At 43.1% G+C, this 17934-nt stretch overlaps 1 protein-coding gene across 1 annotated transcript; it reads left to right on the top strand.

The window, feature by feature from the left end:
- Positions 1–1487: 1487 nt before the first annotated feature.
- On the top strand, positions 1488–16784 carry ASB1 (ankyrin repeat and SOCS box containing 1). Its single transcript, XM_066636995.1, has 5 exons — positions 1488–1684; positions 5460–5601; positions 7065–7367; positions 13775–14160; positions 15316–16784. The coding sequence occupies exons 1-5, from the start codon at positions 1549–1551 to the stop codon at positions 15444–15446; spliced, it is 1098 nt and encodes a 365-aa protein (XP_066493092.1). The 5' UTR covers positions 1488–1548; the 3' UTR covers positions 15447–16784.
- The last annotated feature ends 1150 nt before the right edge of the window (positions 16785–17934 follow it).

The following is a 17934-nucleotide window of genomic DNA, read 5'->3' as shown; positions in this document are numbered from 1 at the left end:
GGTTGCAGAGATACTTGGTCCCGTTCTTGCTATCATAAATGATGCACAAGCTTGACTTCTTTGTATGGCAGCTGCCTTTTTCACCCCAAAATGTGCCAGCACTTTCTGCCCTGAGTAGAAGGAAGGAGCGAAGCATACATTATATCACGGACACGCTGGACCAAACAGGCAGCAGTCAGCTACCTCCTCAGTGCTGACAATAAAATCTCCCAGGATGTCCTAGAGATGGAAGCAGGGTGACCAGATGTCTTAACAGCAAAAGAGGACCAGGCCCCCCAAAATGTAGGACATGACAAAATAAAAGCTAAAAACAATCATAAATTGATTCCGTGTGGTTAATGTAAACACTGTATTACTTATTAAATTAAAACTATATTATGTATAATTTATTAATTACAAGAAGGCTATGCACTGCCTGCAGGGACCGGCCCACAAGGAAAAAGAGGACATTTAAGTTCTTTTCCAGAACAGAAGGCTAAAAAAAGAACATGTCCTGGAAAACGAGGACATCTGGTCTCCCTGCCCATTCAAGTGAAGTCCAGTCCTTTCCCTAGGGTTGGCCCTTCAGTAGTGTGCTTGCTTCTTCCTAGGGAGAGTCTGCATTTGTCTCAAAGCACATTTGTCTCAAAGTGAGCTATCCCAGGGTCCATCATCACATTTGGAGCTGGCAGGATGACCAGGCATCTTCTTTTGCAAGACAAGTCCTCTTTTTTAGCCTTGTGTCCTGGAAAAGAATTTAAATGTTCTCCTTTTCCCTGTGAGCAGACCCCTGGAGGCAGCGCATATCCTTCATGTAATTAATGCATTATGGGTGCAATCCTAATCAACTTTCCAGCACTGACCTAACCACAATGCAGCCCCAAGGTAAGGTAACAAACATGCCTTTACCTTGAGGAGACCTCCTTGAATGCTTCCTCACTGCAAGATGCAGTGCATGCCACACTGGCACAGCTATGTCAGTGCAGGAAAGTTGATTAGGATTGTGCCCTATTTGTAATAAATTCTACGTAATATAGTTTTAAATTTAATAACAAGTAATATAGTGTTTAAATTAACCACATGAAATCAATATACAAGTGTTTTTAGCTTTGTCATGTCCTACATTTTTCTTGGATGTCCTACATTTGCGGTCATGACATTTGGTCACCCTGGGTGAGTGGGGGAAGGTGCTTTTTTTTTGTCTTTCCCTAACCTCCTGTCAATCAATTTTACTAACGCAAAGGGTGGGGAAACATCCTCAGCCTGCAGCCTAGCTCCACACCATGCATCAAAATGACAGCTCCCTGGCCCTGGGTCATCTTTCCAAACCAAGAAGCCCCCAGAGCCCTTATGTGTTGGCAGAACGCTGTGCCCTTTGCTGCCAGCCAGGCTGCTAAAGGCACCCTTAACAAACACTTTCTCTGCCAAACCACCTTAACTAGAATCAGGAAGCCCAGAGGCCAGGTGGTTTCCACCAATGGGCTGGGAGAACTACTGCGCAAGCCAGGACAAGGAAAGATGTCTCCCTCTGATACTGTGACTGTGCCAGGGTAGCTGCAGGGAAGGTAGATGGGCTCGCATTTGATGGCTGATGCAAACTCACCCAGCAGTCAGGAGCATGCAGGCACTGACACACCTGAAAATGACACTAGGGAGAGCCTGGCCAGGCACAGCGCTCGTCTCAGTGCCACAAGTGGGAATGCAGGTAATGTCAGGAGTTCAGGATTACCTGAAATCCATCAGGAAAGGAGGCAGGGCTCACCCACCCTTTCATTTCTGATCTGCCAATATCCAAAGGATTTGGGTTTTGTATGTACAGTATACAGGTATGTGCTTTTACAAGGGTCTGATACTGAAGGGAAAATCAATGAAACTTTTTCTTGGTGGGCTGTATCTGAGTGGGTGGGCTTTTTCACAAGAAGCTGTCAGGTAGGTTGTGGTCAGTCTTATGTTTATGCAGCAACAACACAAAAGTATTTTAAAAACCTTAAAACAGAACAAATGGTGTTTTTCTATGAGAAGGCACTAGGATCCTTAAGAGGGCTTAGTAGATCCCTGGATATTCACGTTGTTTAAGATGTATGCCATTTTAGAATCATAGAGTTGGAAGGGGCCTAATAGATCATCTAGTCCAACCCCCTGCCTTAGGCAGGAAATCCTCTTACAGCATCTCCAAAAGGTGCTTGTCCAGCCTCTGCTTGAATGTCTCCAGTGAGGGAGAGTCCACCACCACTCTCTGCAATCTCTTTATATAATTACACTTCATTATTTCCAAACCTGTTGAACTACCCTTTTCAGGCACTCACAGTTGGGGCCATAGGAATTAATTCTTTACATGTGATTTATTCAACAGCATGAAAAATAGCACTATGCTAATATTCATTATTCTTCTTCTCTGTGGCTGCTGGTTTGATTGTGACGAAAAAGAAAGCTGTATATCATAATAGGAACCAAGAAGCTATTAATGTTTTTTTAACTGTTTTAAAACACTCAGCACCTGTCATGTCATGAGACTGGAGCTGTTTTCCCAACTCAGGTGCCAGATGAATCTGGGGGAAATGCTCTTCTCTATCTTGCTGTTTGTCACTATATAATGATCTCTTTGTGCACTGGCAGGTGCTTTGATTTTCTGCAAACAAAAAACCCCACTTCAATATAGATAGTACTAGTAGAGGGCAGTACAGAGACACATTGCATACATGCAAGTCTGCATCCCATTTCCTCACTGAATACCTATTTGCAATTGAGTACCCCTTATGCAGACTTCTGAAATATGGAAGTTTTTTGAGTGCAATATGACTTCTCCTTCTTTTACTTTTTTGCCTAATGAAATAAAATCACAATCTGTGTTTCATGCCACAAACCATGTTTCATGCACAAAATGTTTAAAAAGTAATGTATAAAATTGCCTTCAGGCTATGTGCATAAGGCATATATGAAATATAGATGAATTTTGAGTTGTGATTAGGGCCCCATCCCCAAGATCTCTCATTACGTATAAGCAAGTATTCTGAAAAACGGAAAAATCCAATATGCAAAACATTGCTGGTCCCAAGCACTTCAGATAATGGATGCCCAACCTGTATGAGGACCCTTGGTTGGGTTAAAGATCAGGTTTTTCCCTTACTACAACCATGTTTCCAAGTGAACACTTTTTATTTTTCCCCATAGGAATGAATGACCAACCATTCACTTCTTATAGAAAAGCTCACAGGGTGCATTTAGTGACAGTGCACCCTGTGAGCTTTTCCATAAAAAGTGAATGGTTGGTCATTCATTCCTATGAGGAAAAATAAAGTGTTCACTTGGACTGGGAAACAACCTCCCCCCGCCCCCATGGCGTCACTAGGGGGATATGGCGGTTGCAGGCTGCACCAGGTGATGCGCAAAGGGAGGGTAACATCTCTAGTGACCAAAATAACTAAAATTGCGGTTTCTAGGAATTATACCATCATGTTATATACAATTTGATGCGTAATTTACAGAAGAATGCAATGAAAAAAACCAGAGTGAAATATTTTCATTCTATCAAATGTTATGGCCAAAAAACCAGAAAACAAAAATTCAGCTGTCTTATATAACAAAAAAAGTACATTTCCTTAATTCAAAATGGACCAATGAGACTGATTGACAGTCAATTAGATGTTATTATAGCACAGCATACGGTGTTAACACAGTATACACAGTATAACACAGTACAGGTCCAGGCTATTTATACATGGATTTTTTATTCAACACAAATGGCCCCTACAAATGAGAAGGAATGTGCTGATCACTGGAGGAGGGGAAAAATGCATCCCTTTAAAATCAGTTTTAAAAACTGAACTGTCCTTTAACAATAGCCTCCTGCATGAGGGGGGAGGGGCAGCTGGCTGATAATCCATCATCCTTCTCTCTCTTTCCTGAAAGAAAGGTGATCGCTTTGCATTGGTGAAGGGAGGGGTGGGCAGCCCAATCCTGAGCTGCCCAGAGCTGCGGGACCCGGCGGCTCCACAGAGGGCTCCTGCCGGATCCTGCACCTGCACATTTGTCCCCTTCCCCCAAGTAAGGGAAGCAGCCCCGCAATGGGGCTACTCACTTTAGCGGCGACCTTTTAGTCACCACTAAAGTAAAGGCGCTCGTTTAGGGTGAGCAGCACTACCCGAGCGCCTTGGATCCTGTGGAGCTCTGCTCCACAGACCCGCCTCTCCCCCTCCCCCGACACACCTCCCCCGCGCCCCCGGCCACACCTCCCCCTCCCCTGAACGCCTCCCCCATGCCCCAGCACTCCCAGGTGCCCACCGCGCACTGGCTCAGCACCGGCCAGAGCTAGGCTAACACTGGTGGGAGCCCGGAGGTAAGCCCCGCAAACATGCCTTGTGGTACGTTTGCAGCTGAGGTCTGCGGCATCGGGCTCTGATTGAAGTGCCTTTCTTTCTAAGTGCTTGGAGGACGACTGATTGATGGATTTTCTTCTTAATGACTCTTATCTTACATCACAAAGTTCAGCAAGGCTGTTTTTAAATCACCGGAGCAAAGAAACTTTGTTTTTTAAATTGATTTGCTATAGTGCGCTTTTTGCCATCCACATGAGTGCTTGGAATGGAACTCATGCAAATAATGAGGCTCAACCTGTATTATAACACAGCATACTCTATACTAATCAATAAGGTGTTAGTATAGTGACACTCTCGGGGAGGGGGGGGAGTGACACCACTAGTGACCAAAATAGCTATAATCATGGTTTGTAGGAATAATAACTTCATGTTATATATCAGTCAATATGTAAATTTCATGTCAAATGCAATGAAACAAACCCCGTTGAAATATTTGTGTTCTATCGGAAGGTATAACCAAAAAACCAGTGAGGGCAGGGTAATGTTATATCACTATGGCACCACCCATGGCATTGCCCTGCCCACTGCATGTGAGAAGGTGCATCATGGGGGTGATATGCTGGTCTCCCACATCTGGTAACAAATCCTATTGAAGCCACTGCTCCCCCACCTCTGGTAGCTGCAGTGACTCCAGCCTGCACATCAAGCTTGTCCTTTTGCTAATCCATTCTCTTGTTTATATTTCTTCATCACACCAGACTTTGATGATCTTGTAAGCATGCTTCATTTACTACATTTCTTGTAAAAAAAAATTAAGAACTGTGTTTTCCCAGCACAGCTGTGAAAAAGCTGTGTTTATGAGCAGTTGGTATCTGTATCTTCCAAGCTTTCCCAATATCCCACATGATTTCTGAGTGTTCTGGGTTTGTGGACTGTTCATGCTGTCAGCCACAGTACACCTAGACTAGACAATCGCAACATTTATCATCGGTAAGGATGTGTCTGTACCATGTTTTGCCTGAGGATCTGCCTGCTAGTGAACTGTGCAGCCCTCTCTTCATCAGTGGGTCACTCCAGTAACAAAATCCATGCTGAGGGTTAAGGTTAACTCATGCCACTGTTAAGGTTCATGATCTCACAACAACAACGCTCTCTTTAGCACAGGTCGCAATCTGAAGGAGTGGTTGAAGGAGCAGTTCTGTGACCATCCCATTGAGCACTGTGAGGACACCCGACTGCATGATGCTGCCTATGTGGGGGACTTGCAGACCATCAGAAGCTTGTTGCAGGAAGAGGCCTTCCAAAGGTAGGTGATTTTGCTAAAGCTAAACAGAAACTCGAGTCATAAATTTACCCATCATGTGATGGATTTCTTTCCCAGGTCACAAATATATTTTTCAAAATTGATTGGTAGTCGACCACTGAAGGATCAGTATTTATGTAGGTTCATGGCATATTCAATTACCCATCATGTGACATCACTTTCAGGTTTTCCCTGGAGAAAGTGCTGCTCACTGTGATGGCTTTGTGCCACCTGTTCCTTCTCCTGTGGAGGCGGCTGCCACAGGAGATGGAGCTGGGGGCACAAAACTACCAGCACCCCTTCTATATCTAGGGCAGAGCCTGAGGGGCAGTCAGAGTCTGAGATGCAGTCACTACCCCCTTGGTGTAGTGCCTGGAGCAGGTGCCTCTGAGGCTTCGCCCTTGTTCTGCCCCTGAATGAGTTGGAGCTCATTGGTTCATGGGACCAGCTGCCTGTCAGGTCTTTTTTTCAGGCTGTTATCTACAGCCATCACTAACTACCTTGCAGTGAAACAACTTGCATTTCTGTCTAGGCATTTTTTAGCTCTTTCATTATAATTTATTTTATCTGCTGCTCCTCGTTTTTTGTAATTGCTTTTGCCTATAATCCTAAACACACTTACTGGGGAGTAAGTGCCATTGAACTCAGTGGGACTTACTTTTGAGTAAACTTGCTTAGGTTTGTTGTTCATTGTTCATCTTATCGTCTCTCATGTTATTGTCTTATCTTATCTTATTATCTTATCTCTTATCTTATTGTCTCTTATTTGTTCATCTTATTGTCTCCTCTCTTGGTTGATGTGGCCTACCTTGAGTGTTGTAATTGGAAATGGAAAGACAGGATATTAAAGTAATAAATAAAATAATTAGAAATATCCACTATTTACTTTAGAGTGGTACCCTTAGCCTAACTGAGATTCAGCTGAAGAAAATTATTTTATGGCTCAAAGGCTCTAAAATGTATATTTTAGCCCTGTGCAGAAGGCAACAAGTGGAGAAGAGTGATTTGAATCATAGAAGAAGGATCACCCCCAGTGGCCTGTATCTCTCCAGTTGTTTTGGGTCTGTTTGTTCTGTGTGCTTGATCTGTAGGCTGCAGACTTTATGTAGTCTCTGTGCTCTCAGGTTTTTGCAGAACACAGGCTGTGCACAGGTTCCTTGTGATAATGGTTTGGGTACATAACAATTGTAAGTAGGCTCAGGTGTACATGCCTGCACTATGCAAGGCACAATAAATCTTGGGGCTGTGTGATGTATCTAGTTTAACACAGTGGTTTCCCCAATTTTTCTGTAAATTACCTTGAGGAAAAGAGAGGGCACACATCTTACGCAACTAGGGAGAGAAAATCTGGAGGTTGCCCTTATTTTTTACTCCACAGTTATGTAGAGCAGTGCAGGTTCTCAGGATAAAAATGAGGCAGAAGCATGTTAGTGGATAATGTAACTGTTACTTTTCCCTGTCTCCAGACGCATCAATGAGAAATCGGTTTGGTGTTGTGGTTGGCTGCCTTGCACACCACTTCGGATTGCTGCTACAGCAGGGCACGAACATTGTGTGGACTTTCTCATTCAGAAAGGAGCACAGATTGATCTGGTGGATGTGAAGGGACAAACTGCGCTGTATGTAGCTGTTGTGCACGGGCACCTGGAATGTGCACGGATCCTTCTGGAAGCTGGTGCTGACCCCAATGGGAGCCGCCATCATCGGAGCACCCCAGTATATCATGCTGCCCGGGTGGGCAGGGCTGACCTCCTGAAAGAACTGATAAGGTAAAGGCAGGTTGTTTTCATTTCATTTTGGTTTTGGATCTGGTTGCCTATCTGGTAATTAGGATATATCCTATTCCAGAAATCTGTCAGCTATTTCAATCTGTAGGCTACAACAAGTAGTAATTGGCAGTGGAAAGGAAAGGTATGATGGGGGACTGTCAGTACCAGCTCCAGAATATATGGGGACAAAGTACATTCTGGGTAGGACAAACTTTGTCCCACTCTGAAAGAGAAATAACTATAGTTTGCATTGACTTTCATATATTTGCTGAAGTAACTCATGATTATTTTGATAGCAGTAAATTTCAAGTAAATATGCTTAGGATTTCGCTCTTATTTTAATTTCACATTTCTAATTCAGCAATGCAAGGTGGGCAGCAGGTAAGGAGCAAACTGCTTGCTTTGGGAACACTTGAGTTCTCCTTTGTAGCAAACACCTATGGGGAGTCTTCTTTTCTCCAAGAGAAGAATTATCAGAGATGCAAAGACTTGTTTCACTGTAATAGGAATTCATGATCCTCTCTAACAGCTATACTGTGTTTGAAATGAGTTGCCTTTCTAGCTAAACCATGCCCTTTTATAGAGGGTACCATCTCTCTAAATGCTAAGGCTCAGTGGTAGAGCACATGCTTTGCATTGCAGAAGGCCCCAGATTCAGGCCATAACCAAGTAGGGCTGAGAGAAACCCCTGAGTGAAAACTTGGAGAACTGCTGTCATTCAGAGTTGCCCAAACTGATCTAGCTGGATCTAGATCCACAGCTCCATAGAAGGCTGAGTTCCATATTCCCATCTGCTGTACCCCCAGCTGATGCTGGGATGCAGTAGAGCATCAAATGAGTGGGGTGGGGGGATAGGGGAGGACTGATTCTTTTCACTGAGGAGATTTCAGTGTATGCATAACTCCCCTATTGAAGTCAGTGTTAGTCAAGAGCACTTAACTTTTGCTCATATTGTCCAATAGTTTGCAGGACCATGTCACACAAGGAAACCCAAATTTACTACCAGTACACTGTACTTCTCCAGGCAGCCAAAGTGAATCCCAGCTTTTTGACTGGTGTATCTATATAACACCTGTTTGCCATGTGTAATTAGATAGATATCTTTGTGTGTATCTAAATAGCACTGTGTCTGAAGTTCATCACAGTGGAGGCAATTCATATTAAACATGAGGGTTACAGATTTGTGTATAGGCATCCCCCCCCCCCATATTGGCATGGGATACCAGAAACCACAGATAAGGAGGAACCTGATCTCTGCTGTTCCCTGTGCTCCGTTACCTTTGTTTAGCTTCCTTACATTTCTACAAAGTAATAACATGTCTTGCTTGAACAGATAGGGGTTCCCTATCTGCTAACACACAGATACCAAATGTGATCCAGGAAGTGTGTATACTTAGCTGTAAATTTGTTTACTTAGCTGTATCAGTGAAGGAACAGCATTAGGACTTCTGTGCCAGCAGGGCTGTTATTGCACCTGCAGTATGCTGTCATATCTCTCCTGACCGAGGAGTTAAGCTATCTCTCATAGCCCCTCCTGACCGAGGAGTTAAGTCAGATAGAGGTTAAAAGAGAAGATGTTTCAGACCTCATTGATAAATTAAAGATCAATAAGTCACCGGGCCCTGATGGCATACACCCAAGGGTTATTAAGGAATTGAAGAATGAAGTTGCAGATCTCTTGACTAAGGTATGCAACTTGTCCCTCAAAACGGCCACGGTACCAGAAGATTGGAGGATAGCAAATGTCACGCCTATTTTTAAAAAGGGAAAGAGGGGGGACCCGGGAAATTATAGGCCGGTCAGCCTAACATCTATACCGGGTAAGATGGTGGAATGCCTCATCAAAGATAGGATCTCAAAACACATAGACGAACAGGCCTTGCTGAGGGAGAGTCAGCATGGCTTCTGTAAGGGTAAGTCTTGCCTCACGAACCTTATAGAATTCTTTGAAAAGGTCAACAGGCATGTGGATGCGGGAGAACCCGTGGACATTATATATCTGGACTTTCAGAAGGCGTTTGACACGGTCCCTCACCAAAGGCTACTGAAAAAACTCCACAGTCAGGGAATTAGAGGACAGGTCCTCTCGTGGATTGAGAACTGGTTGGAGGCCAGGAAGCAGAGAGTGGGTGTCAATGGGCAATTTTCACAATGGAGAGAGGTGAAAAGCGGTGTGCCCCAAGGATCTGTCCTGGGACCGGTGCTTTTCAACCTCTTCATAAATGACCTGGAGACAGGGTTGAGCAGTGAAGTGGCTAAGTTTGCAGATGACACCAAACCTTTCCGAGTGGTAAAGACCAGAAGTGATTGTGAGGAGCTCCAGAAGGATCTCTCCAGACTGGCAGAATGGGCAGCAAAATGGCAGATGCGCTTCAATGTCGGTAAGTGTAAAGTCATGCACATTGGGGCAAAAAATCAAAACTTTAGATATAGGCTGATGGGTTCTGAGCTGTCTGTGACAGATCAGGAGAGAGATCTTGGGGTGGTGGTGGACAGGTCGATGAAAGTGTCGACCCAATGTGCGGCGGCAGTGAAGAAGGCCAATTCTATGCTTGGGATCATTAGGAAGGGTATTGAGAACAAAACGGTTAGTATTATAATGCCGTTGTACAAATCTATGGTAAGGCCACACCTGGAGTATTGTGTCCAGTTCTGGTCGCCGCATCTCAAAAAAGACATAGTGGAAATGGAAAAGGTGCAAAAGAGAGCAACTAAGATGATTACGGGGCTGGGGCACCTTCCTTATGAGGAAAGGCTACGGCATTTGGGCCTCTTCAGCCTAGAAAAGAGACGCTTGAGGGGGGACATGATTGAGACATACAAAATTATGCAGGGGATGGACAGAGTGGATAGGGAGATGCTCTTTACACTCTCACATAATACCAGAACCAGGGGACATCCACTAAAATTGAGTGTTGGGCGGGTTAGGACAGACAAAAGAAAATATTTCTTTACTCAGCGTGTGGTCGGTCTGTGGAACTCCTTGCCACAGGATGTGGTGCTGGCGTCTAGCCTAGACGCCTTTAAAAGGGGATTGGACGAGTTTCTGGAGGAAAAATCCATTATGGGGTACAAGCCATGATGTGTATGCGCAACCTCCTGATTTTAGGAATGGGTTAAGTCAGAATGCCAGATGTAGGGGAGAGCACCAGGATGAGGTCTCTTGTTATCTGGTGTGCTCCCTGGGGCATTTGGTGGGCCGCTGTGAGATACAGGAAGCTGGACTAGATGGGCCTATGGCCTGATCCAGTGGGGCTGTTCTTATGTTCTTATCTCGAGGATAGAATTTGGCCTTTAGAAGAAAGATGAGCTTCAGCCAGAATACAACACCCTCTTCATTACATCGTAGTGGCTGACTTAGTGGAGTCATTTTCAGCCCTTTTTATACCCTGGCCTTTTGCTTTGGCCTGTTCTTCCCCACTCCATAGCCAAGCACTCACCCCTGAGCCCCAAACCCTTGTGATTTCTATAGTTTCTACATTTAGTTTCTACACCTATAGTTTCTACATTTCTTGTTTCTTCATTTCACTCTCTGAACCATAGCACAAAGCAAGCAGCAGGTGGAACTACTACCTAGCAAACTGCTTCAACTTGATCATAATACACATACAACAAACTAAAAGGACAGCAAGAGAAAATTCAGTGCACTTACTCCTTCCTCCCCCCATGAGCCCTTTTCACACTATGAGTTCTGGCAGACAGCTCTGAGATGTGCTTCCTCTTTTTCTATCTTGAACCCTACAAAGATCAAGTAAGACAGTGTGTGAAAGTCTTGCTCCTCAAAAATATTTTACAACTTTGTAAAGGCAAGTTTGTACTGTAGATGAAACAAGAATGACTTGGCCTAAAATATTAACTAGGAAAAAAAATGGAAATGTATAATTAGGAAAGCAGAAAACATTCATTTTCCAACTGCTTGAATAAGAATCCATAGTCCATTAGTCCCCTGCCACCTATCCTCTCCCCAACACCCCTTTCAACATTAAGGCTTACATATCACTAAAAGTTGCCATCATGACTGGGTAACTGGCCCCCTTCATAGAGAGAAAAAATATCAGAGAGCAAAAGGAGAAGAATGGACTTGATTTGCACTTAGTGATGTGCAGGGATTTGGCTGGTGCCTTCTGAGTAGTAAACAAGAAATGGACTTTCTTGGCTATTTGCCACCAAGCTGCCACCTCTTGCTGCTCGCATCACTTGCTACTCAGCCTGTCAATTCTTGTTATCTTGAAACATGCCGTTTCTTACAGTATGTATGTCCCTGTTGCCTGAAGATTGGCCTCTGGAAGGTCAGGGGATAAGAAGATGGTGTTTGTGAGAGAGTTGCATTTAAAGTGCCAAAGAGCCAGGACGTTTGTTGACTCATTGGATCCATCCTTGACTGCCTGATAGTGGCACTCCTGATCACCTTTATTCCCACTCTGATGACCCATAGGGAAATCTGAACTGGAATGTGATGGGGAAAGGAGGATCCTCACAATATCAAGAGTATTTGGCATGGATACACTGCTTTCCATATTCAAAACACTTCATACAAACGCTCTGGGCAATCAGTAGCTCTGTAATGTATGCCGGTATTATTCCATACTGCAATAATGGAAGCTGAGGGCTAAGAGATCAAAGGTCACCTGAGCTCAGAGTTGGGCTCCCTTTGCTGGTATACACAGTGAGTCTGAACACATCGGGTGCCTCAGCCTATTCTTCTGGAATTCTCTCTTTTCTGGTTGTGTGTGCGTTTGTGAAACAGTATCCCATGACCAATCAGCTGTTGAAATGAAATTTCATACATAGCATGCACATTGAAGACACAGTTGTCTATATCAACATTAGCACCAACTCAGCCCCTGCCCAGAAAAAAATGGAAAATCCCTTCTACTGTCTTTTTTCTTGAGCAATGAAACATGACAATTAAACTTGGGCAATTACAAAGTTTGACCTCTAATAATCTGTCACATGGTTTGCCATGAATCTTTGGAGGAGAAGAGCAAGATTGTGTCCACTAGCCATAAACCCTGGTTTCTTCACAGTCAGGTGAACAGAGACAACATGCCTTTTGCAGAGACCCCAGTTGCACCAAGAGAACACAAACATGTTCACTTATGCACATACGTCTTATTTTTGCTTGAATATAAATGGATCGGGAACCTTTCCCTCTGCATTCTTTCATCTAAACATGAGATTCGGCTTAAGCCCACACAATGTCCATTTTAAAAGGGAGAGGAGGAAAGATGCAGAGTGCTATATATTGCAGTATGACTAGTTGAGAAGATACTTCTCAAATTTAGATTTAGCAATAACGCCATGTGATGAATCGGGTCTATCTCTCTTTAAGATGTACAACGGTCCAGATTCTGTAGGCTGGTCATCTGTGGCTTGTTCTTCTTTTGTGTAGGAGCTTGGGACACAATACATTTGGTCACTTCCAGCTTCGAGATTCTATGACTCAACATATTTGTCTTGCCCTTTTAAGGCATCAGTTAATTCTTCTCTTTGGCCACAGTGTAGACCACTCATGTAGTCCTATGCTGCCTGAAACACTCCAGCACACACAGACATGGATTTAGTGGGTGTTTTGACTTGTTTTCCAATTTTTTCCCCATAGAGGGCAGCAGAATTCTGTTCTTGTAATTCATTCCTGGGTCTTTTGTATTGCATCATGTGCTCCGATTAATAAGGACTTGCTGTTCCATTGCTCCATGTGAAAGTTGCCCTAGCAAGCTAGCTGCTAGTAGTATTGTCACTAGAAAACAGTTCTTCTCATTTGTAACCAGTCATAGTAAAAAGCAGAGCATTGTGATTTTTCCTGGAGAGCAATTTAACAAAACTTCTATGCTGCATTCACAGCCTAACACCCACTTGCTGTACCTTTAAATAGCTCATGTGACAGCACTAGTATGAAAATGCTTTCTTGCTCCCTGGCAACTTGTAACAGATGTCATCTGTAGTGGGCAGGACTCTACATTAGTGTTACTGGGATACAAAAGAGTAAGGTGGTTGGGCTGCTTGAAACAACAGGAAATCAGTATAGCAATAGTATATCAGTGTGGTAATGGATAGCAAAACTTGACAATGATGTTAATATGCTCAAATGAGCAGTCTCCATCTTTACCAGATTGTGCAACCTCTACCTATAAGCCATATAAATAGATCAATATAATCTATAAAAGACAGGCCTACAAAAAAAACTTTTTTTAGTTGCCAAGAATGTTTGAATAAATTTAGGATATTTTGGGGGGTGCTGAATTAAAAAATGACATTGGTTTTCCCTGATTGGCTCTAGTTTTGGAAGTACGACATAACCACCTGAACTGATGCCATGGTATCCTCACGAGGGAGCTGCTTAAATGAGGATATAAGACCATATAAGACCACAACCTTTCCAAATGTGTTTTGCTCTTTCTCCTCAGATACGGTGCTGATGTGGATGTTAATCACCATGTGACCGCAGGACTACCTAGTCCATCTTCCCGGCCACTCACATCCCTGGTAGTCTGCCCTTTATACATTAGTGCAGCATATCACAACCTGCCATGCTTCAAGCTGCTGCTACAGGCAGGAGCCAACCCTGATTTTAACTCCTGCGGTCCTGTAAACATCCAGGGCTTCTCCAGAGGCTCTGCAGTGTGTGTGATGGATGCAGTCTTGAGACATGGCTGTGACGTGGCTTTTGTGAGCCTCTTGATTGACTTTGGGGCCAACCTGAATCTGGTGAAATGGGAAACACTGGGGGAAAGAGCAACAGGAAGGATCAAAGTGAATCCAGAAGCTGTGGAGGTGTTCAAAAAAGCCAAGAGTAAGTGAAACAATTGTTCTGACTTAAAACTTTTTGTCCAGAAAAGGTGTCATTGGTTAAATGGATGTATGTGGATGAGAATTGCCTACTGGTTGGGGTTCTTTGTTGAACAGTTTTGGTTTCTTTGTTGAATGATAAAAATTAAACAATGTTTTCTGATACTTGATTAGAAAACTATCTCAATACAAGAATTCAGGGGGGCAACTTGGACAAACCCACTTGTTGGCTGGAATTATAAATGCCTTTACTAAGCATATAGATTTGTTTGAATGCAACAAGTACTCGATTTTCCTTCTCAGCTCAGATTAAAAATAGGATTGAGGTCAACGTGAGTAATTATTTTAGGGCGCAATCCTAACCCCTTATGTCAGTGCTTTCCAGCACTGACATAAGGGCAATGCAGCTCCAAGGTAAGGGAACAAACATTCCCTTACTTTGAGGAGGCCTCCATGAGTGACACCCAACTGCAGGTTGCAGCACATGTCCCATTGGCACCGCTATGCCCGTGCTGGATTGAGCCCCTAATTGCTAAAAACAGTTATTTAAGTAACTTTTTCACATCTCTATGTGAGCAAGCAATGCAGCTGTTGTACCTCAGAAGCTTTCCCTTGTATATGAACAAAAGTATGCTTTTCTTGACACACACATAGTGTGGCTTGTGAAAGTGCAAAGCATTTATCAGGCATAGCCAGAACCTTTAGATATAGAAGAGGAAAATGGAGGAAAGAGATCTTATGGAAATAGACATGCTGAATCTTGCTCCTATGGGTAGGAAAAGGTAAGTGCAGGCTGCACTCTTACGCACATGTAACAAGTGGGTAAACTTGGCTACATGTCACAGAGCATGCTAATAAGTAAAATGGACAGGATCAGGCTGGATGATAAAATAATCAAAATTTGGGAGCAAGCTCTTTGATGAATATTTCTTTTAATGTTAAAGCTAATGTTCTGCTCTGAGAGATTCACTTCTGGAAAGTATGTTGGTGGTTTAATTGGAACTTTTATCATAGATTCTTGATCTATGATCAAGATCAAGGGAAAAGTACCCTCTACCTTTAGCGGAATACAGCTTTCAACTGGACACATGCATGTGCCACATCTGGCATTAGGGTTTCTTTTATCTCCTGATTATCTGACTTGTGTGCTTTATTTCAGGCTGCCCTAGAAGTCTGATGCGTTTGTGCCGTGTAGCAGTCCGGAGGGGACTTGGAAAATTCCGCCTGCATCTGATACATACTCTTCCAGTCCCAGAGCCTATTGTAAAATTTTTGCTTCATGAGCAATAGTGAGATCTAGGTGTTGACATTTCCTTGTTTTTTCAGTCTTGTTTTCTGAAAAAGAGTGAGCTGCTAAAAAGAGAAAGTGCTTTTTTAGTACTGTTCAATTATTTATTGTTAGGTTAATATCATAAAAGTTCTTTGCCATTATGCTTTTTTGTCACTCTTTGCAATGTGCTTTTTGGATGGTAACGGCTCTGTTTATTGTTGAATGATCTGATAACAGTATAGGGTATGAATGGCTCTATAATTAGAGAAGACAGTGCATTTAGATATTGATTTCATTTAGAGCCAGGATGTTAAAGTGGTTTGGGACTTGAACTTAGACCTGGAAGATCTTAGCTCAAAACTCAGCTTAGCTGTGAAGCTTCCAGGGTAACCTTGGGCCTGTCACTATCTCTGTGCCTCACCTACCTCACAGGGTTGTTGTGAGGACAAAAGGAGAGGAGGAACCATGTACACCACCTTGAGCTCGAGGAAGTGTGTTGTAAAAATATGAAAAATAAAAAAAAAATAGTGCTTTCCCAAAGATAGCTCAAATACGTTTATGTAGATTTATAGCATTTTCTTTCCTCAGGGCTCAGGATAAGCCTTGTAAGCAAGAGGAAGTAATTATAACTTCATAATAGCCCACCCAAGCAACCTAACCCACCCTTGCATTAGAACTTTGCAGTACAATACAATTGCCTCTCTTAATTTTCACTCCAGACTTTCAGTCATGAACTGTCTTGACATGAAACAGCTGCCACATGGTTGTAGTTGAAATCGCATCACTGTGGCAGCAGCTTTATCCACACAGCAGACTTTATCTATACAGCAATTGACATGTGGATTGGATAAAGCTGTGCAGTTTCCATTATAGGACAACTGGAATGTGCCACAGTCTCATGAAAACAAACCACATGGAAAGTTGCTCTGTACTGGGAACAAATATCACATGGATGCCATTCTGGGCAACATGGCAGTCGTTTCATATGAAGGGTACTTTGCTTCAAGCTCACACAATTCAGGTCCCTTTCAACAGTGCCTGCCTTGGGGCCCAATCCTATCCAACTTTCCAGCACAGATGCAGCAACAATGCAGCCTTTGTAAGGGAACAAATGCTTCCTTCCCTTTAGGAGATCTCTGTGACTGTCCTACCACTGCAGGATACAGCACATGTCCTGTTGGCATGGCTGCATCAGCATTGGAAAGTTGGATAGGATTGGGCCCTTACTCCTAATGAATATTTCCTTAGCCCAGCTTAATCTTCCCCAAGCCATACCACATTTAGAGTCCAATCCTATCCAATTTTCCAGTGCCGGTGTAGTTGTGCCAATGGGGCATGCGCTGCATCCACTGGTGGGAAGGCAGAGGCCTCCTCAAGGTAAGGGAACATTTGTTCCCTTACCTTGGGGCTGCACCGGTGCTGGAAATTTGGATAGAAATGGGCCCTCAGTCTCTTGTAGCATGTACATATGTGAATACTTTTGTCCTATTCAATTCCTATTCCTGGAACTAAATTGCATTACTGAAATAGAAAGCTTAGTTTTAGAGTTTCCCAAAACGGTTAAGACTCTTACACAATCTGAAAGTTTGTATGGACTGGAAACTGGCTCACTGAAAATTTTCTAGTCTGTATCATCATCATGCATGCCCACTGAAAAGACATGATGGCAAAGGTGTTTTGTCTCCCCACACTGGCTCCTGCTTCCACACCTCCATTGAAAAGACAAAGGTTGCAGTCTTTGTGAGCAGCAGTCATTGTGGCATATCTTTTTGCTTTCTTGCACCTGAGGACAGGAGGAAGGCATACTGAAATTCTTGTCCATTATTGCCTCATGGGAGTCACAGTTTGTTGATGCATTGCTGATGTATTGTACATTGTATGTTTAAGAAATCCAGAAATTTAAAAAGTCTCTAGAAATACTATCACTAGTAAATTCAGAATTTCTCATGTCCAAAATGTGTCAGTTACTGGTACATCATAATAAAAACTAGACCTCCTTGCTATTAACATGGCTTTATGAGTCAGATCAATTCCTTCATTTCATATGTTGTAGGCCTCCACTAATAGATGAGATGAATCATTGGTACTACTGGGTATTTGATCAAATCTACACAACATTCCCCATTACACGTTTTTCCATTTCAAATGGAGTGCTTGACCATTAAGTGGCATGGGTTCTCTGATAATTATAAGGGCTTGAAATCTTATGGAAAGTTCTGGAGTATATGTTTAATTTTCAATCAGCTGTCCTCCACTTCTAGCAGTGTTAAATACAGAAGTGTAGTCTCTGCATAGAGCATACACTGGGAATGGATGATTAAATTGGAAGCAACCATTTATAGTCAGAATCTCTTCCCTGGGCCCTTTTCACTGCATCATCGATTAAAATTTTGTAAAAGGTTAGTTACTATAACTAGATGGCCAGCAGTGCAATCCTAAATCATGCTGGGCAGGCAAGCCATTTGAAGCTGGCTGTGGCTTGGCCCAAGGCATGGGGAAATAATTCCC

This window comes from Tiliqua scincoides, chromosome 1 (assembly GCF_035046505.1).
Source record: "Tiliqua scincoides isolate rTilSci1 chromosome 1, rTilSci1.hap2, whole genome shotgun sequence".
Taxonomy (NCBI): domain Eukaryota; kingdom Metazoa; phylum Chordata; class Lepidosauria; order Squamata; family Scincidae; genus Tiliqua; species Tiliqua scincoides.
Note: the sequence above shows the minus strand (reverse complement) of the source record. Positions and strands in the feature narration are given on the sequence as shown.